This window comes from Ailuropoda melanoleuca, chromosome 14 (genome assembly GCF_002007445.2).
Source record: "Ailuropoda melanoleuca isolate Jingjing chromosome 14, ASM200744v2, whole genome shotgun sequence".
NCBI lineage: Eukaryota > Metazoa > Chordata > Mammalia > Carnivora > Ursidae > Ailuropoda > Ailuropoda melanoleuca.
Window position 1 is genome coordinate 44,183,412 of NC_048231.1, and position 23,189 is coordinate 44,206,600.

A 23,189-nucleotide genomic window follows, 5' to 3' on the forward strand; every position below is an offset into this window, starting at 1 on the left:
TCAGGAGCCAAAACAGGTTTTATTCAGATCCGTGGTCGGTTACAAACTTGGGTTTGATTTTTGGTCGCAGGCCCCAGAATGCCATTATTCTGAGTTTACATTGAAATATGAAACTCGACATTTACAGTTTGAAAACTTAAAAACAAAAACAGAAACAAGGGCTTGGTTTAAAGTCGCTGTTGTGATGTTTTCTCTGCTGCGTCACCCGTATAATGAACGAAAGTGCCTGAGACCCCGTGGGGATGACTTCTGACAACAAACATGAAATTGAACATTTAAATGTCATCAGAGTTAGGGCCTTTGCACCTGATTTTACTGAAGACCAGATGGTGCCTGACTCCCGCGGCCCTGCCCTGTCCCCTCCACCCAGGGGACGTGAGCACCTGTCCTGACTAGGCAGTGAGGCTGGGCCGCCACCCAGCGACAAGCTCAATGGCCTGGGGGCGAGGAGGGAGCCAGAAGCCAAGCCTATCCCACCCAGCACCTGTGCTCCCGGAGGATCTTTTCTCCTACAAAGTGGAACCCTATGGCCCAGACCGGGAATGCTGGGGAACACGTGCAAAGTGACCCTCGTTTGTCAAATGTGACGGGAGAATCTCACTTTAAAGTGAGGAATCAGAGAACCACCCTCTAACTTTCTCAGGAACCTCCAGGGTTTTGGATTCTTCTCTGGAACCAGAGGCCAAGCTCCCATCCTGCTGTCGCCAGGGAGAGGAGACTCGCGGCACCCTGCCACCCTGCGGACGGCGAGGCCCCAGAATGCGGCCTCCCCAGCTTCACACAGCTCAGTCCAGGACGGTCAGAGCAGAGCAAAGCCTCGAGCGCCATGTCACTGCGAGGCCCAGGGCTGAGGGAAGCAGGGAGGCGCAAGCGGCCAGGTCTGGGCTGTCCCGTGAAACAGCCCTTGATGCCACGCTCGTCCTTGCCAAGCCTGGACCACACCCTTCCTGCCCTAGCTTCTCCCCTTTTAACTTCTCACCCTTCCTTCTTTAGCACGGGCTCTGTGGCCGCAGGAAAGCGCCCCGTCACTCGGAGGCGGCCTCCCAGGCTCAAGGGCGCGGTGGCGGGGCGGTCTCGCTGGCTTGGCCAGGCTCGGCGCCCAGCCCGAGGTCAGAGCTGGTGCAGTTTGCTGCGCTCGGTCAGCAGCGTCATGGCCACAGCGTAGAGGAGGTAGCCCAGCACGAGGAGCAGGACGCAGGGCAGGGGCCCGATATGGAACAGGGAGGCCACGACGAAGGCCAGAAGCAGCGAGAGCAGCGTCCGGTAGCTGCCCAGGAGACGCAGGCTGAGCCTCGGGCCCCGGGCACGGCTGGCCGCGTACCCGCGCGCCACGGGGCTCAGCAGGTGCCTGCCTGTCAGCCCGGGCTCCATGAGGTGGTAGCGACAAAAGCTGCCGAGGAAGTCGGCCCGGGAACACAGGGCTGCCATCTGGCCTGCAAACTGGGGCGCAGACAGAGGCGTGGGGCGTGGGCGCGGGCAGGGCCACATGCTCACCCGGCCTCTCCCCGAGGGCGGCCCCCCCACCCCGGCACTCACCCTGTGGTTGATGGCAGACGACAGTCGGAAGAGCATGCGGACCAGGCTGGCAATCTCGTAGCTCCGGATGGGCTGCAGCTCCGAGTCCCCCTGGTATTCGATGTCAAACCTCCGCAGCCCATTAATGATCTAGAAGCAGGACGAGAGGTGAGCCCCAGGGGAGACCGGGGCCAGGCAGGCAGATGCGTCAGTGGCGTGGTCTCTGCTGCACGGACTGCTGGGGTGACGGGGGACGGGAGAGGCCCTCCGGGACGTGGACCCTACCTGGTACCGGCCCAGGGGCGTGAGGATGAGTCCGTCCTCTCCCACGATGCAGTCTGGGAGCTGCTTCTTCCCGTTCTCATCTCGTGTTGTCCCCATGGCGAGTGTGAGCTGGGCGAGCTGGGCCTCACTGAGCTGTCAGGGAGGAAGCGCTCTGAGCACGCTGTGCTTCCTTTCACTTGCCGGGTGACGGGGGGAGACGGGGCTTCATCCCCTGGGATGTGACATCGCAGCTATGGGCTACACCCCCACGGGCTGGGCGGGGTTGGGGGGTCGTGGGAGCGAACACCGGGGAGGGGGCGGCCCGCACAGCTCGTACTCGGAACATCTGGCACAGGTACTCCAGCGCCTTCTCTAGGTACTCGTCTGTCTTGCGGACACTGTCCTGGCCCATCTCGTCCAGGTCGTTGGCTGGGTAGCAGCCATTCGTGTCTGTGGAGCAGAAGCCCAGCCAGGACAGAAAGGGCCGGCCGGCCGTGCTCTCCCCACACTGGTCAGAGATGGACTTGGCCGTCTGCTTGGCCTGCGTGATGAGCTGAGCCAGGCGCAAGACCTGCGGGGCACGTGGGCAGGTCAGCCAGCTCGGGGGGTGCTGCTTCGTGCCGCCCCGCCACCAGGGGACTGGCAGGCGGCCCTGGGGGAGCCCCCAGCTGGCCAGGAGGGGGCGAGGAGTTTTCAAGACTAAGACATGTATACTCTAAATGTGAAGCTTTCTAACAAATGTTGCCTTTATTACCAGAAAAAGAATTAGACCTCAATGAAAAAAAGGGCAGGCAACACCCACCCTTCCTTCCCCACCCGCGCCCCCCCCGCCCCGGGCAAAAGCGTAGGCCCTCCCCGGCTCTGCCCTTCCCACAGCTTCCGGATGGCCATGTGGCCCAGGGGAGCCCCGACTCACCAGCGTCCGGACCTCAGGCCCGAACATCGGGGTGTACTTGCAGTCCTGGCCCTCCAGGCTGTAGACATGGCTCTTCACCTTGAAGGAGGTGTCAGTGACAGCCGGCGGCCATGAGGACAGGAAGCTGCCGGTGAAGGGGGGAGCTGTGAAGAGGCGGTGCTGGCGGTGTGGGATGACGAGCTCGGGCTCCAGGAACAGCTGCTCCCCTGGAAAGCACGACGCAAGTCTGGCTTCAGCTTCCATGGCGCCCAACACCCCATCGCCACTGGCAGGCTTCCCAGGCACCCGCGGAGGCTCCCGAGGGGCAGGGGCAAGGCCCCTGCAGCCCCTGCCGGTCTCCAAGGGGAGGCCAACGTTCACACAGGAAAGCCAGAGAAGCTAACGCGCGACAGAGCCATCTAAGACGTGACAGAAACCAACACTGCTTTCCGATGCCACCGCCGAGAGTCACCTGCGGACAGAGCCCTGACCTCTGCCTCTCCTCCCGCCCACACACCCACAGCTCCCACCGACAGGCCTGCCTCGGGGAGGGCACGGCCAGCCAGTCGCAGACCTGCACCCTGCCCCCGTGCCCCCTCGGCCAGGCTGCCACAAGCCTGCAAGGCACGGGCACGGTCTGTGGGTCCCTCTCTAAGTGCTGCGCCCCGCTGGCTAAGGGCTTACCTTTCTGGATCATCTCAGCCAGGTTGGGCTGGGCAAAGACTTTGGCCACTCGGAACACCATGAGTGCATTCTTGGGGCTGACCAGGTCGGTGCGAAGCGCGCGGCTTAGGAAGCCAACGAACAGTTTGGTGTACATGAGCAAGTTCTCCTGCACAAAAGGCGCCCTGGGGACCGAGGGGGAGCGTCAGGGGCCACCTCCCACTGCGCCCCCTGCTCTTCCTTGGGTTCCGGACTCTCCCCAGCCACCACCTCAGCAGCTGAGAGAGCAGACAGGCAGGAGACAACCAGGCCTCCTGTGGACAACAGTCCTCTACAGGGTGAGGCCCTTTGCACGAAGACAAGGCCTCTGTGGCAGAGCGCTAGTGAAGAAGGGTGCGAGGGGTCGAGGGGCGGTCTGGGGGTGAGTGTGAACGTACACCTGAGCGGACAAGAACAGCAAGGAGACAGAGCAGAGGAGAGCCACCAGCTGTTTCTGTGGGAGAGCAATCCCAGGGCCCAGTCAACACAGCCCAGTCAAGGAGGGGGCGGCCTGTGTCGCCCTGAAGCAGCCACCCCCTCCCCGCCCCGGGAGGAGCGTGCGCCGGGCTGGGCTCACCATCTGTCAGACACACAGCGGGGCTGGCAGGCGCTGCTCTGGGCCTGCTTCTCCGGCGCGTACCTCCAGGGCTGCAGGTAGCTCAGCCACATCTCCAGGACCTGGTGGGACACGTGTGCGCTGGGGGCCTTGCGGCCAGCACTCCGGTGGGCTGTGGGGCTGGGGCTCTGGGCTGCATCCTGGCGCCCGGCTCCCGGGAGGCAGCTCGGGTGAGCGGGGGGTGAGTCTAACTGTGGGGCTTCGGGTCCCCTGGGGGCACCACCAAGTTCTGGCTTCTTCCCACTGCCCTCAGAGGGCCCAGGAGGGAACTCTGCACACCCTCCCGCGATGTTGTTTTTTTTCAGTTGGAACAATTTTTTAATGTGCATGTCGCTGACACAGAGTGCTACGTCAGTGCCAGCCCCTGTGATGTCGAGCCCTCCTGCTAGCCCTCCGGGAGCACGGAACATGGAGTGTTTGCTCCGCCGAGCGGGGCAGGTGCAGCTCAGTGAGGCTGGGAACCCACCCGGCGTGGACACCTGGGGTCAAAGTTAGCGCAGACAGAGCTTTTCTGTACCTGAGGGTTGGCTTTGGAAATTCAAACGAGCAGAACATGACCCCCAGGGCCTCCTCACCAGGCCTTGGCAGTAACAGCTGATTCCCCACTGCGTCCGCCCCATGGGACCTCCCTCACCAGGCACACACAGGGCAAAGGCAAAGGCGGCAAGATGGGGCTGACACTCACAGCTCTGAACGACGCGTCCAGGGGCCAGTGGCCGAAGCAGTGCTGCAGGAAGAGGTAGAGCTTCTGCTGGACAAACCTCGGGACGGCGGCCCTGCAGGAGAGCAGAGGAGACGGTCCCCTCAGAGGTGAGCCCAGTGGCTCCTGTTAGCAAGGGCCAGCTCTGCAAGGGTGAGTGGTGGGCACCCCCTGGAGGTAAGGCCTCCTACTTTGGGGCCCATTTTTCAGAAGACGAAACCAAAGTTCAGAGAGGTTAGGTAACGTCCCAAGCACACACAGCACATGTGGACGATCTAGTGAGGCTCCTGTGACCACGTCTGCTTGGCTCGCCACACACAAGTCACCTGCTCTGCTGGCCCCAGTCAGCCTAGGATTCAAGCCACCAACCCAGCCCTCCTCATGGGGGGAGAGCAAGAGCAGAGAGGAAGAGAAGGCGGAGGGCGCGGCACAGAGCTCAGTCTCCAGTGACAAATGAACCACTTTGCAGCAAAGGGGCTCCCAGCCCACTGGCTTTCCTGGGCGTTCTGAGGAACGTGGTCACTGTAGAGCTCCCACTCTGCCCACCGCTGGGGAGTGGGGGACAAGACAGGGCACAGGACGGGGCCTCCCTCTGGCCAGTCTGGCTCTTCCTACCAAAGAGGGCAGGTCTCAAAGGGAAGGCCTGGGTGGGGGTGGGGAGATAAACCCAAGGCGATTTCCCACCTGCCCCACGCCGCAGAGGCCTCACAGGCCGTCCCTCACATCCCAGGGACAGGTCCCTGCGGGCCATGTGTGTGCAGGAAGAGGCGGTGACAGCCAGGGCCACGGGAGCCCGCACATGGCCCCGTACCCACCGTTTGAACTCCTCCAGGGGGCTGGTGGCGTGCGAGTGGGCGGAGGCAGAGACCTGCTCGGGCTTCAGGCTGCCGGAGAAGGCGTGCAGATGCTTCAGCAGCAGGCGCACCACCAGCACGTGCTCCTCGCTGGGCGTGAAGGACTCCTGACGGGGGAGGGGCGGCGTCAGGACCCAGGCCAGTCCAGTGTGGGGCCCCCAGTCTGGCCATGTCCTGCCCAGAACGTTTCTCCCCCACAGGACACGTGAGCCACCCGCAGGGCCCTCCCGGTGCCTGGTTCACTGGCTCTGAGACCTGCGGAGAGCATCAAAGCCCGCGCACGGCACCCGTGGGCCCAGGCAACATGCCCGCGGCTCAGTGCGCCCGCGGCTCAGTGTGCCCGCGCAGGGAGCTAACACACCTGCAAAGGGCTTCTCTGTGCACTTCAAACCCGTTTTGTACCCTCCGCGGCTGACTCGGATCATTGCTGCCCGTCCAAGTCCTCAGGGGTCCCCACCTCCTGGGCAGATGGAGCAGCAGCAGAGAGCGAGGCAGGCCGGCATCCCCCCCACACACCCCGGATCTAGACTCCAGGTCTCCTGCTGCCTCCCAGGTGTGTGGAGACAGCTCCCTGGGGCCCCTGGCTTCCCCTTTCAGGCAGAAACACTCCCCAGTTCATTCTCCTGCTGCAACCCCCACCTTTCCATCCACTCCCTGTCCTGGACCCGCCAGCTGGGGGCTTGGCCCTGGGTGACCCTTCCTCTATGGCTACCGGACTGTGGTCAGCACGGCCCCCAAGACAAGAGCGCTTTCAATCTTGAGGGCTGAAGTTTCCATTCACAAAGTTCACACAGGCTCTTTAAGGCTCAGACCTGAGAGGACAGCCCGCCTGCTGGCTGTTCTGTGATGGAGAACAGGGTGGTCTCCTGACCGGCAGAGGATGGCACGAGCAGGCCCCGCTACCTGCCAGCTCCCAGCTCTGGGATGCCCAGACAGACGTGCTCCTCTACCCACACTCACGCCCCCCCCAGGCCTCTGGGGCCCCCACAGACTTGATGCAGGAGCTTTTGGAAGCCTAGTCCAAATCCTGAGCAATGTTGAGGCTGGCAGAGGCCATGCCTCCTGGCACAGCCTGGGCACGCAGCCGCCGCCCCGCCACAGCTCGCAGTACTGTCCTCTCAGCCCGCCCAGGCCCAGGGAACAGACCCCACAGCTCAATACGCCCGCACAGAGACCTGTGGGGCTTCGTGAGGGGATTCGCTGCTGCTTCTCTGTATGTTTAAGGCTTTGTGCAATGAATTTACATCACATCAAGAAAAAAGTGGAAGATACTTTCATAATCACGAAATTTCAGAGGGCACTGATGCCAGGCTGTAACTCCCCCCACCCCGGGAGCCTCCCCCTTTCTCATTCCTGCTCCCTAGCCAACCCCGCCACTGTCTCCCCAACAAACAGCATCCGCACTGAACCAGAACAGCCTCTCCATCCCCACGCCCTTCCCATCACACTGGAAGCCCCTCTGGCTGTCTTCCCGCTGGGGGAAGCCAAACCTTTCTTCTGACCTCCTCCCCAACCCCTTCCCCACCTCCAGAGCCAAATCCTCACAGGAACCTGGCCACAGCTGAACTTGGCTGCCTCCAGCTGCGTGCCCTTTAGGGACACTTTCCCAAACCCCGTGGCATTTCTCACTGGGCCCTGCCCTTGGCGAAGCAGCCCCTCCTGCTATGGATGTTTCTTTAGGGATCCTGCTCTTAGCCAAGTGAGACTTCCCCAGCACCCGCTTCTGTGCTCAGCCTGCCCTGCGGGCCCTCCTGGACCATTCTCTTCCTTCCTCCCAGCAGCTGCTGCTTCAAGCGGGAACCCTGTGTGCTCGCCATCTCATCCCAGCAAACCCCATTTCTCATCCTCCGCTCAAGCACCAGGTTAAGTGTTATTTTGTGCTCCCACCAAGGGGAACTAGACAGACCCCTGGCCTTGAGCACGGACCTAGACGCATGCTTTCTGCCCAGACTTCCTGGCATTCATCTCATGAATCTGTGAGCTACCAGACTCCACCAGCCCTGAAACAGCCCACAGGTCTGAACTCTACCTACCAACCTCAAATCCGTGCACACCGGTCACCCCCTGCCTAAAGCAGACCCGTCTCCATGAGGCTCTTGCCCACTCTTGCTCACCTCTGGAGAAGGGCACAAGGCCACAAGAAGCCAGGGCCCGGCATGCCCAGGGATCGACAGCCTCTCCAGGCTGGCGGGCCAAGCCCTTGTCCTCCCCGTCTCTGGCCTCACAGAGGCTTGGGGTCAGCAGAGCCACGCCGCCATGAGCCCTGGGGCCTCCCTGTGCTCAGTCGGCTCCTGAGCGCCAGGCCTGCACTGCGGGTGAGGAGGCTGCTGCAAAGGCTGCACTGCTTCCGCTCCCTCCAACCACGGCCAAGCACAGAAGCTACCAACTCCCAAGAGCCTGCAAACTCCGGTTGGCTTGGGGCTCGGCCAGGCAGATCTGGCGGCCCCACACCCCAAACCTGGGCTAATCTGCCAAGCTGAGGGCCAAGGCAGGCTGAAGACTGCCACCCACCACCCGCAACACTGGCCTTGCTCTGTCTGGAACTGGTCTGAGTCACCCCAGCCGGCCGGCCCCTCGCTTTACCACTGCACTGCCATGCGCTCCATGGCTCACACCACAGGGCAGGGGTGAAACAGAACAATAGGAGAGCAGCCAGTACTTGGTAGGCGTGGAGGGCCTGGAGGCTGGGTTGGGCAGGGCTGTGTAGGGCGCTGGAGACACTGAGTCGGTAGTGCAGAACCTCCAGCTGAGAGACAACAAACAGAGACACCGAGAAGAGGCAGGGAGGGCAGGGGGCAGGGCAGGGCAGGGGAGGGGAGAGACGGGGAGGGGCAGCAGGGAGAGAAAGACAAAAGTGAGCCCAGGAGACAAAACAAAAAACAAAAACAAAAGCACGTCAGTGACAATCCACACAATGAGAGCCCCACAGCCAGCAGCCCACAGGGGCCCACCTGGTGGGCGACCAGAGCCAGGCCCGGGCTGCTCCTCCACCTGCCGGGCAGAGAGAGCACACCCAAGGTCGCTTGGGCAGCCTCCACGTCACTGGGGCCCCAGGGTCCCTCCAGCTCCCTGAGGTCCGCCTGCCTCACTTTCCTGCCAGAGGGCCCTGCCGTCCCCGAGCCCCGCGCGTGCGGCATGTGCGTGATGCAGCCCGCCGGGACCCGGGGGCCTTGCAGGGACACACCACCAGCCACCGAGGCCCTGAAGGCCCCGAGGCTCAGAAAAGAAACTTTTGAGAAGCCAGTTCCTAATGGAGACCTCTCTGCTCAGGAAAGAAAAATATGTCATTTACTGGACTTCCCTGGGTTGTCCCAAGAGAAATTTACCAAGTTGATATATGATGTGATCAGTTCCTAGGTATCAAAGATCCAATCAGTGGCCCCTCCTGAATGGTTCCCTCTGTGGGGCGTGATTCCCAGGGTGGCATAGAGGCAAGCAAGGCTCAGCCCACCAGGCCTGACACCCTCCACACCCCACATTCCAGAAATCGTTAAAGGTGGCGCAAACACTCATGGGTTCGAATTCTGGGAGACCCACCTCTCCCACCTCACCAGGACTCCCCAACATCCAGACACACAGAGCCCTTCACCAGTCCCAACAGGCCCCGAGAATCTGGCCATGGCCACACACACCCAGAGGCAGCTGGAACGCTGAGGCTGGGACAGCCTGGGACATGGGCGATGACAGCTGAGTTGGCATAGCTGTCCACCCCGGCCCTACCCTCTGCCCTCTCCCCCCACCCCGCAGTGACAAGGCCTGTTAAAGCAGTCCCCTTCAGCCTAGCACAGCCCAGAGCCAGCCCTGGCACACACCCTGCCCAGTGAGGGCCATGCCTCCCACTGAGGACCGTGCGGCACACAGGAGAGGTCAGAATGCGTGTGCCAGGCCTTGAGGAGACAGGCGCAGCCAGAGACACACAGAGCAAGGGCAGGAAGGAGCACAGCAAGGAGGGGTCTGCCCTTCAAGGCCTTCCTCTGGGCCAGACCCCAGGCTCAGCCAGAGTTCAGTGGGAATTGGGGAGCACATGGTTCCCCTGTTGGGGACCTGCCCAGCCTATGGGAACACCAGGCAGGCCCCACAGTGGCCTGCAGGAGTGTGTGGACTTCAGTGACCATCTGCCTCTCCAGTGGCCCTGCTCGGGAAGCCAGGGTGGAGCAGAGGCCCGGGCTCTAAGAGGCAGGCATCCACTCTGGGTGCAGGTTGGCACGGAAGCACCGTGGGACCTCTCGCAGCTGTACTTCCTGCATCTCTAACATCGGGAGACAGTGACCCCAAGGCTAGGATTCAACATGGCACATCAGAGGCCTGGATAGATGGTAAGGAGCCTGGGACGAAGGAGACCTCTACAGCTGTCTTTCTTTCTCCACTTCCCACACACCAGGTTTACTTAGGTTTTGTTTTCAGCCTCAATAGGAGGCAAAAAACCCCAAACAAACAAAAAATACAAACCCTCTCCGGGTGCCTGGTAGGGGTTTCCCAGTCGTCCGCCCAACTACCAGTCATTCTGAGCAGCTCTCACCCGCCCTGTGGTCTGGCCAAGAGGAAGCAAACATGGGGAAGAAGGGGAAGGTCCCCCCGCCCCAGCAGGTACAGCCCACCATCAGCCCAGGTGACAGACAGCCTAGAGGACCTGTGTGACCGGCAGATCCACTAAAAACTACAGCTCGCACTAGCTCAGAAGACAGCATGAGCGGCCAGGAAGGCAATGCAGCAAAACAGCCTCTGCGTCTGCAAGACCAAGCCACATGCACAGGGGCTGCGTGAGCCCCCGGAGCACTGTGCACCAGCCGGGAATGTGCAAGCCCGCTCTGGAAGCAGGAATCGCAGCACAGGTACTCAGTGATACAAGAGGCCCAAGAGGGAGTCCTGGCTTTCCCTCTGTGCCATGGGGTGCCAAGGACAGAGATTTGGGGTACTCTGCACTTTAGGAGAGCAGTAGTTGGTGGCTGCTCCCCAGACCGGTACTCAGCAGGGAGTAGGGAAGCTGAGCTGGATCCCGAGACTCTGTAGCGGGAAAACAACTGCTCCATGCTGGGATTGCAAAGGAGAGGTCACGGGCCACCCGTATGTATTTCAGGCTCCGAGAGACTGAATTCTTAAGGAATCTCTCAAGCATTCCATCTGGCATCGACAAAAGCAACGTCTAAGAGGCAGCCCAGAAGCACACAGAAGCCGTGGATCGTGCAGCTGGTTACAGGACGATGGCGCCCCCAGCAGGGGCCCGGTTTGCGCATTTCAGGCTGTTTCATGGAATGTGAACCTAGATGCCCACCCTGCCTCTTATTAAACCAACAGAGCTGTTCTACCCTGACGAGTCCAGGGGGCAGCCGGCACTGGGGACGGCGACCCAGGGAAGGTTTCGGGGACACAGCTGCCTCCATGCCTCTGCGAGTGAGCATGCTGCCCTGTGAGGGAAGGGAAGGAAAGGAGGAGACAGGCCAGGGCACATGTAGGAAGGCATCAGATCCCACCCACTGCACAGATGGCTACCTGCCACCGCTCTGGAGGAGGGGGAGGGCAGTGTGGGCACCAAGGGGAGCGAGGTCTGCCAGGTGCCACCTCAGCAGGAAAGCAGAGACACTGTCACAGTAGAGGGGACAGACCCAGCTATAACTCCCAGAGGCATCCACGACTCTCCTGCCCCCAGAGCACGAGCACCACAACCTCATCCATTCCGGCTGCCGGGGAGGGGGCTCTGGAAGGAGCATGGGGAGGACCCCAGAGAGGACAGGTCTCCAGCCCTCACGGTGGAAGCCCACCACAGAACCAAACCCACCTGCTGTCCAGCACTGGAGTAAGGGGTGGTGGGGAGTTTCTGCTTCCTACCATCCAGCCCTTGAAAACTAGCTGGAATTAAGGATAAGAAGTAGCAGGTGGACCAGGCACACCAGGGCCAGAGCAGAAGGGACGAAAAAGTGCGGCAACGTACCTTGGCGTGAGGGGACTGCATTTTTTGGTACATCTCCAAGGAATAATGATGAAGCCACATTTCAACAAAAACCTGCAAGAGAGCATTGGGTGGTCAAATGATTTTTATCTAGGGTGTTGTGACCACTCAAAGGCAATTCTTTTCAACAAACAGTGTTGGGAAAACTGGATATCTACATGCAAAGAATGAAGCCAGACCATTACCTTCCATCAGAAACAACAAATAACTCAAAATGGATCAAAGACCTTCATGTAAGAGCTAAAACTATAAAACTCTTAGAAGAAAGCATGGGGAGAGAACTTTATGACATTGGATTTGGCTGTGATTTCTTAGCTCAGGCTCTAAAAGCACAGGCAACAAAAGAAAACAGGTATATCAGACTTCGTGAAAAATTTTAAAATTTTGCACATAGAAGACACTATCCAGAGTGAAAAAGGCCACCCACCGGATGGGGGAAAGTATTTACAAATCACCTATGTGAGGAGGAATGGATATCCAGAATATATAGACAACTCCTACAACCCAGCCACAAATAAGTAAAGCCACTCGATTAAAAAATGGGCAATGGACTTGAACAGACATTTCGCCAGACGACATACAGATGGCCAATAAGGACACGAAAAGATGCTCAACATCACCAACCATGAGGGAAGTGCCAATCAAAGCCACTGGGAGACACCGCCTCACATCCACTAGGGGCGCTCTAATCAAAACCAGAACATCATGGCTGTGCACCACTGGTGGGGACACGGGGACATTCTAAGGTACGGCTGCCGAGGAACACAGTACGGCACTTCCACAGCACATCAGGCGGGATTACCACACGATCCACCAGTTCTGCTTCAGGGTATATACCCCAAAAAATTGAAATCAGAGTGTCTAGGAGATTTTTATACATCCGTGTTCGCAACAGAACGATTCACAATGGCTGAAACATGCAAGCGACCCCAGTGGCCATCCACAGATGAACGGAAACACAGAAAATGGTAGATCCACGTGACAGAGTATTACTGAGCCTTAAAAAGAAAAGAAATTTGGCAACGCACTCCCACATGGATGAACCTTGACAGCACTCTGCTACGTGAAATAAGTCAGTCATAAAAAGCATAAGTACTGTGTGATTCCACTTTTACGAGGTCCTAGAGTAGTCAAAATCCTAGACGCAAAGAGCAGAGTGGAGGGGGCCCGGGGCTGGGAGGACGGAGTGTGGGAAACTTCTGTTTAATGGGTGCAGCTTCATTGTTACAAGATGAGAAGGTTCTGGAGATTCCTTCCATAGCAATATGAATATACGTAATGCTACTGACCTGCATACTAAGAAATAATTAAGAAGGTAAATTTTGTTATGTATATTTTACTACAATTCAAAGAAGTTTTTTTTTTAATATTTTATTTATTTATTTGACAGAGAGAGAGAGACAGCCAGCGAGAGAGGGAACACAAGCAGGGGGAGTGGGAGAGGAAGAAGCAGGCTCATAGCGGAGGAGCCTGATGTGGGGCTCGATCCCATCACACCAGGATCACGCCCTGAGCCGAAGGCAGACGCTCAACCGCTGTGCCACCCAGGCGCCCCCAAAGAAGTTTTTTAATTAAACAACAACAACAACAACAACAACAACATTAACGTTCTGGTCTAGAAAACAACCCTCCAGCATTTCTGCCAACAACAACAACAACAACAACATTAACGTTCTGGTCTAGAAAACAACCCTCCAGCATTTCTGCCCCATAAGCCCGTGTCCTGGCCACCAGCCCTCCTCTTGGGCTGGCACAGCCCAGAGTCCACATTAGCTGGGAGACATCTGAAGCACCAGGGCCCCTCTGCAAACAGGGACGACGAGTCCAGCCGGCTGATCTCCCGGCTGATCTCTCACCAACAACACGATGGCCGCTGAAAGCACAGCAGCCCATACACCAAGAGTTATGGACGAGGCAGGAAGGACAGAATCCCATCTTATCCACGTGTCAGGCTGTCAGTAAGTGATGTTCATGGCTACCAACTGAGCCCCGGAGTCGAGCGTCAGAAACAACTGCACCTCTCCAAGGCATATTTGCAAGAGACAGCCTGGCCTGGGAGGTGGGCAGTGCTGCACTCGGGAGTGAGCCAGCCCAAGCCTGCGTGGGAGGCTGGAGCCTGCACAAGGGCAGACAAGGGGCCTTACCACCTCCCACGTGGATCCCCCAACCCGGAAGGGATAGGGGCTACCGGCCAACCAAGGTGAGAGGCTTTGTAAGCCTTCTCCAGCCAGTGTTACAAAAACGCTACTGGGCCAGGGGCTTAATATGCCAATGAGGGTGATCACAGGAAACCTTTCCAGCAACACGGGCACAGGTCGGAGGTGTGGGGCATGGGGCAAGCCTTCATGCGGAGCCACTGGAAACTGACCAGCATTCATGCCACCATGAGAAAGACAAAACTCCACAGACAGCAAACCCCGGGATGAAAAGCACTGCCAATGACACCCAGCTTAGACAGGTGGGCACGTTTCTTCTAGTCTCTGATTTCTACACATCAAACAGGAAAACCAACAACGTAGAAGCACCGTGAGACTGAGGGCAGTGTTTACGCCTCTGCCCCTCAGTCAGAAGATGGCCAGGCAGTTTATTTTGAAATAGAAGACAAGAAGGGCCTCTTCACTCTCACCTGGAGCAGAGTTTCGGACCTCCAGATCTCATGGGAGGCGGGGTCTGCGTTCACAGACGTCTGATGAGAGATGTGTCGCTTCAGGAGGCTGGTGTGATGGAGGCCATAGGAAGCGAAGGGCATGGCTGGCGTCCTGAGGGACACAGGGAAACAGGCCTTCATTAGGGGCTCCTACCGATCCCAACCAGGGGCAATCTGAACGTGAACATCGGTGGCAACAGTAGCCATTACCACCTGCTGAACCACAGGACGGCCCCCAAATCCATATGGACACACACAATCAATGAACGGGAAAAGCCTTCCTTAACGCAGAGCACGCACTGATCAATGTAAGGGATGAAAGCAGACAACCGCCCTTAGGCAACCATCCTATTAATAACTGATTTGGCCGGCGATAATCAAGGGACACTAACACCGCTGATAATAATGTAGTCTTAGTGTATCTTCCCAACAAATCCCTCTTGCTAATTAACTTGGTACGAAGTACCCATTTAATTTCACAGTAGGAAAATCTGGCCAACACCCCCCTGGCCCGGTGACCAAGACAATGTCGCCAGCACACAGATTCTACGGCCGTTGGGCCTAATCGCTAGGGAACACCAGAAAACTCAAGATAAGGGCATTTTGTACACCCCCAGGCTGCACACGTCAAAGGTGTCAAGGTCAGGAAAGACATGGGAAGGCTGAGGGACTGTTCCAGACTAAAGGGGGACCAGAGGCAACCGAACGCAGTAAGTGAGCCTGCGCTGCACCCCGGCCAGGTAGCAGACATTAGTGGGGTAACCAGAGCAGCACGAGTGGGGTCTGAGGATGAGATGGCGGCCTAGCAGCAATACTAATTTCCTGCTTCGGATAAAAGCGCAGTGGCTGTGTAGGGGAATACACTCGCTTTTAGGAAATACACTTCAAAATGTTAAAAAATACCAGGCATTGTGTCTAGAACTTATTCAAATAGCCTAGAAAAAACACATACAGATAAACAGAGAATAAAACAACTCAGAAACATAGGTGAAAGACCTATGGAAGTTTTTTGTTATTCATGGCAAGTTTTAAGTTTGAAATTCTAGATTAAAATAAGTCAACAAAACTGGGCCCAGAAAGCAGCTTGGCAGCTGAAACCTGCCTCTGAGAGGGCGTGAACCTGGACAGCCGGGGTCCTTCTCGGCTGCAGCATTTTACCAATGCCTGGGCAGCCTCTGCCCACTTCCATGCCCCCACCTCCTCCTTTCAATCCCCCTCCTCGGAGGCATTCCTGTGCTGGCAGGAAAGAACCTGCCCCCGGGGAAGAAGGTGCACCGGCTAGGCTGAAGAGGGTGAGGAGCACAGGTGGGAGCTCTCGGGTCACGAGTGTCTCCTGGGGAGAGGCGGCCAACTGGCCCCTGGCTACAGAACTCCCAAGGCCTCAGTTCACCCTTGGGTCGAGGCTGGCTGCACACTCCCTTCCTGCACGATGCAGCCGCAGCCCAGCCTGCTTGGAGTGGCACAAAAGGCTCTTTACCCCAGGGCCTCTGGCTCAGGCCAAGACCTGGTCCGGCAGCCTACACAGATTCCTCCTGTTCTTATCCTCACACGTCAGCCCTACTGTGGCCTGCCCGCAGGCCCTTTCTCTCCAGCACCACCTGCCCAGTGCCACCGATCAGCTCTGGCAGCATCGCTTCGAACCCCTGCCACCGTTTCCGTGTGGGGCTTGGATGCCACACATAGGGAGGGCTGCTATGGGCAGAACACAGCCCACTTCCAAACCAAAGCCAGGTCTTGTCCATGGGGCCACACGACCTGCTCACTGAAAACCCAGGCACAGACACCCTCCTCACCCCCACCCTCTGGTCTGTAGCCAGGGCAGCTGGGGTTGGGGCACCCTGAGCAATGCCCACTGCCCAGGCCACTCCCCTGGGGAAGGGCCAGACTTTACAGGCTAGCTGCAGGGATGGGCCACCCCAGGCCAAGAGTCAGGGCCGCCAGAAAGCCTTACCTGGGAGCTGGTGAGGGGCTGGGCCCCCCGGGACTGGAGGAGAGCGGGGGGAGCACACTGCCTTCTGTGGGCAGGAACCATGACAGGTACCTGTCCACGAGGATGAAATACGCACAGTCTGAAGTTCGTATGTGGAGAGTCCCAGGGAGTGGCTGGAAAAGCAAATCTGTGTTGGTGTGTGGCTCTGGGTGCCGCCCTGGCTGCGGACTCCAGTGGCCTCAGGGCTCAAATCAATGCACACAAGCCCTGGGACAACGGGCCACATCCCAGGGGCCAGACCACAAGCACCCTGGGCAGCACCAGGAGAAAAGTTCCCACCATAGGAGGCCTGACGAGATCCCCGAGTCCTTTTCAGCATGCAAGCTTCCTGCCCTGCCCCTGTGCCCAGCAAGCACTTCCCACAGGAAGCCCCTCCAAACACCACTCGAGGTGCCCAGGTCACCCGACATGGCCTGTCAAGTGTGCCCACTGGCCTGTCATCCTAAGTGAGGGTGGCCGGAAGAGCAAAGGCTGGAGGAGGATGTAAAGGAGGAGCCGGCGAAATGAGGCAGGAAGGGAAAAGCAGTGAACAGTAAAGAAAATCCTGGCCCACAGCCCCCACCCTTCACAGGAGCTTTGGTGAAAAGCTACTCAGGGGCACCCCTCTTGTACCTTCTGAGTGATGAGGCTCAAAGCAAAGAAGAACATGTAGTACTCGAACGGATCTGATGGCAGCGTCAGGGGGCAAACAGGCAGGGTTACTGGGCCACCCCCAGCACTGTGGCCTGGCCACCCAGGGCCTCCCCACCCCTGGGGGGCTGACAAAGGATACTGAGGGCCAAGTTCAGGCCGAGGCCCCCCGTCGGGGGGAACTGGACCTTGTTGTGGTACAGAGGGCTGTCGGGGAGCACGCGCTCCTGGATGGATGCTTTCACGGGGCCCTGCGGAGACAGGGCGTTGGGCTTGTGGGCAGGCTCCGGCGGGGCACCCCCGTGCAGCGGAGCTGCCGAGGCGGCCAGCACACGGACCCCGCCTGGGGGAGCAGTGCTGCCCTCTGGGTAGCACTGGGGCAAGAGAGCCTCCACTCCAAATCACTCACACTATCCTCAGGAAGACCCTCAAACAGCAAGGGCAGCAGCTGTGTGTTTCCAAGCCCAGTCCAGAGATTCGTGTTCCCCCTCTTCTTTGCCTCCCATACCCACCAAGCAAGTCACTCCTCAATTTAGCCCTGAAGGACTGTAAACTCAGAAAAATAGAGCAACTGGTCACATAGCCCTGCCTGCCACTCAGCCAGGAACCAACCAGTTCGCGTGGTGCCTTCTCCATGGGCAGAGCTGGGAATGATGCCTCCTGGGCCCTAAGCAGACACCATGGCATTCTCCTGCCCACGAGGCCGCAGCCCCCCAAGCATTGCCCAGCCCCCACCACTGCAGCCGCTGTGCAGGGCACTCTGTCCCAAGCATGACGCTCACCCCACAGCTTACTTACGGGCAGGTAGGTGACAGGAAAGTCAAACTTATAGTCTTCGGCCTGAAGCTTATAAACCAACTTCATCATTGGGCCACTGAACATGAAATTAAACCAACAAAAAGAGGGCAATGAACTGCAAACCATCTTGCTTTGATGGTTTCTTTCTTTGAGAAATATAGTGCTTTAAAAGTGGGATCACTGTGAGGAAACATCCAGCCCCTCTCAGGTGACAAACCTACCTACCCAGGGTCTAGAAATTCCATTGCAATGCTGTACTCCACAGGACTCATGCGTCCGTGTAAGGAGCGGAGGTTCCAGCCGACAAGGACACCGTCCAGGCTGCCAAAAATGCTCTCCACCAGCCATGGGAAGATGGTGTGCAGTTCCTGAAATGGTGTGCAGGGGAGGCTTTGGGCAGGCCTGCTGAGGACCAGTGCCCACTGCTGGGGTGTGTGCCACGTGGGCCTCTTGTCCAGTCCAGCCCCACACCCCAAGCTGTCCACCTCCTTCACTGAATGTGTACACATGAACTGGAAATTTCCAGGGTGAGAATCTTTGTCCAGGCTGGCTTCCTGGGCTTACACTTACTACTTGATAATTCTGGGTGTGACTTAAATAAAATATACGTTTTCAGTGGGAAAACCAGGGTTTCTCAATCTGTTGGGCTGGAGCCTTCTTTGCTGGGGTGCATTGTCCTGTGCAATTTGAGAAAGTGACCAGCATCACTGGCCTCTACCCACTCGATGCCAGTACCACCCTCCCCTGACAACCAAAAATGTCTCTAGACGTTGCCAAGTGTCTCATGCAGGACAGAAGCACCTGTGGCTGAGAACACCTGGTCCACATGTTGAGATGTTAAAATGTGTCCATAAAGGTGACAGTCACAGTACCGCATCAGGCCTCCGTGCAGGGCAGTGCTCAGAGTTGGGAATCAGGGGGCACAAGAATGTTTTTCAAAGAGTATATGAGACACGCCCCAAAAAGATGCTAGCAGAACTGTACCTTTGCTGGAAAATCCTCGATGACTTTAACCAAGTCTTGGCACCGCTGTGCAAACGGCTTATTTATAGAGTCAGCTTTCAGGCTAGCCTAGAAGATAGAACAAACCAAAAAAATCATGAGCACATTCGCTTGGCAGCTTTTGCTGTTATTCTGGCTCGAATCAAAACAGAAAGCCAAGTGGAGGGCAGGAGTTAGACACACCACGGGCATGGCTCCCCAGCACCTTGTGCGTCAGGTCATGTGTGTGTCAGAGGCCTAAAGGAAGCAACTAGGAGAGGTGGGGGTACTTTGCTGTCCAGACAGCCAACTCTCAGGCTGCCTCCCTGCACCCTGTCAGGTATCCCCAGTTACGGCAGGGTGTTACACGGTTTCAGGACAGAAGTGACCTCCACCCAATCCAGAGCAGGGGGTCAGCTCCAGAAATCAGCCCCACAGCCAGAAGAGGACCCTTACTGTGTAGGGCACCCCTCACAGACCACAGAGTACTCCCTGAGTTTATACACACGACCTGGAAATTTCCCTGTGATGCCACCCGTGATGACGCCACTGTGATCATCAGTGAGGATGCCCAACAAAACAAGGAAAACAGCAGAAGCCCTCTCAATCAAGCTATCCTTTGTTCAGCAGATAATGAGCCAAATGAATTCGTTACCTTAAGAAACAAGGCAGGCTAGGAATGACAGATGACTTCAACCAAACGTCGACACTAATCGTGAAGGCGGCAGGCCGGGAAACATTCAAGAATGAAGAAAATCTACCCAAGGTTGTGGGGTGTGGATTAAGATCTGGAGAAAATGCCAGAATCTGAACCTAGAGGGCTTTGCCCAAGGATTATCTAAGGCCTTAGCCACCATCAAATGAGGGTGGTGTCTCAATCAGAGATAAAGATCTGGGCTGTTGCAGCCATGCACTGTGGGAAGGTTCCCCGCATGCTTGGCCTCTACCCACTGGATGCCAGTAGCATTGCATGTGTTGGCTCTAGAAGGGACACCAAGGCAGGATGTCCTTCTGAATAAATGTTTACAGAAAGTATCTCCTGGGAACTGAAATTAGGACTCCTCAACATGGCTTCTGCCTCACACATAACTTCCCGGCACCATGTTTAATACTGAGAGTGCGGTCCTGCCATTTTCCCAGGATGACAGTTATGATTATTACAATACCCCGTGAAGTGTGTAAAGATTTACAAGATGTGAAAATTCTGATGTATATCCTTTCACATAAGCCTCCCCATGCCCCAGGAAGTAGTGAAAATGGCATTTGAATCAACGTACCTTGTAGGTGAGAAACTCATCTGTAGATGAGAAAACCAGGGCTCAGAAGTTGAGTAAACCCAACGTCCCGCACCGGTAGGGGGCAGAGTGAAGTCTAAGGATTCTAACTCCCAGGCCAACTTCCTTCACACCCCCTCAAAAAACCACCAGCAGGAAGTTCAGGTCAGGGGAAAGAACTCGCAAGTCCCTGAGCTATAGAACTATCATCAGGCTGACGCTCCCGCGGGCAGCTGGTACTCACCAGAAGAAAGCTGGGCTGCTGCAGGTGAGGGAACGCCATAGCAGCCTCCTGGGGACCACTGACAACGGCTGTCTTAGGAAACCACTGCGAAAAAACAAAGGTGACAACTCAACATCTACCACACAACAGATTATATCGCCTCACAATGCCCAAGAGAGTATTCGTATAACTCAGTACATCTGCACTGCCAAACTCCACGTTTTACAGAAATGCCAGTCTGACGCAGTCCACAGCGGCCAGCTTCAGAGCCAAGTGTGCAGTGGCGAATCCCTGGTGATGCTTGTATGGCACTTGCTAGGTGCCATGCCTGCTTCTAAGGACCCTCCGTATATTTCCTCATTTAATCCTCAGGGGTAGGCAGAATTTTAAAGATAGCCCTCCAAGATTCCTATCCTTGGGTATTCAATCAAATGCTCATCTAGGTTTTATGAAGGAATTTTGCAGTTATGACTGAAGTCTCAAGGGGGCGGACCATAAGATACAGAGCAGTTCCAGCTGCCGGCCAGTAAGGAAACAGGGACCTTAGCTCTACAATCTGAAAGAACTGGATTCTGCCAGCAACAATGAATAAACTTGGAAAAAGACTCTTTCCACGGGCTTCTAGGAAAGAACAAAGCCAACCAACACCTTGATTTCAGTCTTGTGATATCCTAAGTAGAGAACCCAGCGGAGCCTGCTGAGACTCCTGGACTATATAACTGTGAGCTAATAAGTGGATGCAATTTTAAGCTGCTAAGTTTGTTAAGGAAGAACAGAAAATACATATACCCTCTCAACAATTCTCCGAGGTCAATACAGATAGAAAGAAGTGGAAGCAGAGAGGAGGTAAATCACTTGCTCTCACTTAGCTGGTGAATGGCAGAGCCAAGACTCTAATACACAGACTTCCTAACACACTTCCACGGAGACAGGTATGTCACCTGTGCTCTATGAGAATGAATGGAGGGGACAAGCAAGCTCACCCGAAGGACCTTTTGAATAAGCCATCAGAAAATCAGGAGCAACTCTCTAGATTCCTGTATCTCTGTCCACCCAGGTCAGAAACTGAAAATATCCAGATGTGGACTAAACAGAAAGGGAGCCTGCCAAGTACCACTGATGATGGCTTTACTGGCATAGCTCTGCCCACAGCATGAGTAAGGTGCTGAGGTAGCAAATGAAGTGTATGTGGATGAAAAAGACTAGGTGCAAGGAAGCTGTGAGGCAGTGGAGGAGTTGAGAGGAGATATGCATCTCTGCCTATTGGCAATAGAAACACTTCCCGGGTTTTTTCAATTCTTAATGACACTGGCTATCAAATTCAGTTTTAAGGAAGACCTAAAAGGCCTGTCCTGAACCAAGAGAACACTGGGATTAAAATGATCAAAGCAGCGTAAAGTCCTGGCCTGTTTGCAAAGGGCAGAGCTTTAGAGATGATGAGGTGGAAGTACCTCCTTGTTCAGAGGAAGCCTACACTGGCATCAGCTCAAGGCCCCAGGCCCAGAGGCCCCAAACCCAGGGGCAGGCTTTCCGAGAGAGGGCAGTGTTTCTTAACGCCCTGTTCTCTAACCCTGCCACAGCCAGGCTCCTCCATCACACCCTTCTCCACTATGTACCAAGTGTTCCCTTCATCCGCCACTTTACAGCCACTTTCCTCAGTGGCTGCTTCGGACCTTGTTTTGAGGTTTCTTCTCAGAGTGGGAACGCCAATCATGCCAAGCAAATCACTCTACTGCCAAGGCCTCCCTCTGGCTGCGCTCTGAGAAGCGTAGTATGCTCCCATTTGTTGCTCACAACTGCCCTGTGAAGTGAGCATCGGGATCTCCATATTACAGATGAAGAAACTGAGGCTCAGAAAGGTCGGCCCACACAGGGAAGAAGAATCTGGTGAGAATCCACGCCCGGCTCTTCCTCCCGTACAGCTTGTTGAGCCCAAGGCTCAACTTTAACTCGAATCTCTCCCTCCGCCAACTCCTTCAACGAACGTTAACCAAGCACCCACCAGGACCGGGTGTGCGAGGCGCGCGAGAAAGTGGCATGAGGGCGCAGCCCAAGAAGATGGTAATGAGGGCGCAACCGGGCCCCTGGGTTTCCAGCCGGCCGGCCAGGCTCGGGCACAGACACCAACGCCCGGCCCGAGGCCTGCGGCTCATGTAGGAACGGAGATGGCTTCAGCGGAGGTTCGGGGGGCCGCCGGGACATGAGGCTGTCCCGCACGCGGCTCCCACCACGTACCTGTGGGGCCCATAAAGTCGCTTGCCTGAGGGACGGAGACCGCCATTCGGCTACCCGGCGCCGAAATGTCGTCATCAAGCTGCGCCTGCCGTCACGCCTCCCCTGGCCTGGCGGGAAACGCACCACCAACTCCGCGGGCAGTTAACTCAAAAGGCGCGTGCGCAAAGTGAAGGCCGGCCGGGTTTATGGGTTACATCTCCGAAGACGCGTGCGCAGCGAGGGCAGCAGCGTCCCTTAACCCTGAGTTCTGCGGCCTGTAGGTGCTGTAAGGAGCGCGCATGCGCATAAGGAGAAGCTGTTCATTAGGGTCCTGGAGGCGCGCCCCCTAATGGGGAGCCGGCGTGGAATAATTATACACTGCAATGACTGACCTGACAGGCATTTTATTGAGCGCCTACTATATGCCAGGCACTGCGCTGGGCGCTGCTGCCCAAGTGAAAATGACCACTGCAGTCTGACCCTGAAGGCCCAGAAACGGGTCTCTGCGGTCCGCCTCGGTATTCCCCACGCTTAACACATCTCCCTATTGTGGGATCACTGAGTGCAATCGTCAAGAAAGAATTGAGACTATTGGTGCAACTTAGAAAGTTCGTTGCAGTAGCACAGGGACAGGACCCATAGGCAGAAACTGCTGCACTTTTGCTGTATGAAGCCGGTGGTTATACGCTTAGTGTTCAAGGCGGAGGAGGCGTGCAGGCAGTATTAGATCATAAATGTCTTCTTGGAATTTCTGGTCCTAAAGCTAGTTTTGCAAGATTTCTCTGGTGCTTATCATTCAGCGCGATATTAACTGTTGATGAGATGTACAGGCAGTCATGAGAGCCTTTAAGAATGTAGCAGCCGGTACTTATTTGATCCTTATCAAAACTATGCAGGTTCTAGTTCAGCCTTGGGGGCTAAAGAACATTTTTCTGCTTT

The 23,189-nt window shown here is 56.7% G+C and overlaps 1 protein-coding gene across 9 annotated transcripts; it reads right to left on the reverse strand.

Annotated features, from left to right (window-relative positions):
• Nucleotides 1-22,494, reverse strand: SMPD4 (sphingomyelin phosphodiesterase 4). 9 transcript variants are annotated; one of them, XM_019801099.2, is made up of 20 exons: nucleotides 22,272-22,494; nucleotides 20,058-20,141; nucleotides 18,543-18,629; nucleotides 17,784-17,926; nucleotides 17,559-17,634; nucleotides 16,903-17,011; nucleotides 16,743-16,795; nucleotides 16,092-16,243; nucleotides 14,120-14,252; nucleotides 11,476-11,547; nucleotides 8,206-8,292; nucleotides 5,508-5,653; nucleotides 4,678-4,768; nucleotides 3,954-4,054; nucleotides 3,359-3,462; nucleotides 2,696-2,901; nucleotides 2,117-2,350; nucleotides 1,801-1,932; nucleotides 1,537-1,665; nucleotides 1-1,440 (listed from the first exon to the last, which is right to left on the reverse strand). In XM_019801099.2, the coding sequence occupies exons 1-20, from the start codon at nucleotides 22,344-22,346 to the stop codon at nucleotides 1,111-1,113; spliced, it is 2,544 nt and encodes an 847-aa protein (XP_019656658.2). In that variant the 5' UTR covers nucleotides 22,347-22,494; the 3' UTR covers nucleotides 1-1,110. The 9 variants fall into 9 exon arrangements, with proteins under 9 accessions (XP_019656658.2, XP_002920628.2, XP_034498367.1 ...); XM_002920582.4 differs by having other exon boundaries at nucleotides 3,359-3,522; nucleotides 22,272-22,491; XM_034642476.1 differs by having other exon boundaries at nucleotides 3,359-3,522; nucleotides 22,297-22,489.
• Nucleotides 22,495-23,189: the final 695 nt, after the last annotated feature.

What these genes read in the sequence shown, in the direction of transcription:
- SMPD4 (XM_002920582.4), bottom strand. Translation starts at nt 22,346, where the DNA reads ATGACGACATTTCGGCGCCGGGTAGCCGAATGGCGGTCTCCGTCCCTC. An exon ending in TTCCTGTCACCTACCTGCCC is followed by an intron (nt 17,012 to 17,558) that starts GTAAGTAAGCTG and finishes CTGTCTCCGCAG; the next exon opens with GGCCCCGTGAAAGCATCCAT. An exon ending in AGGCCCTCCACGCCTACCAA is followed by an intron (nt 5,654 to 8,205) that starts GTACTGGCTGCT and finishes CTCCCCCGTCAG; the next exon opens with GAGTCCTTCACGCCCAGCGA.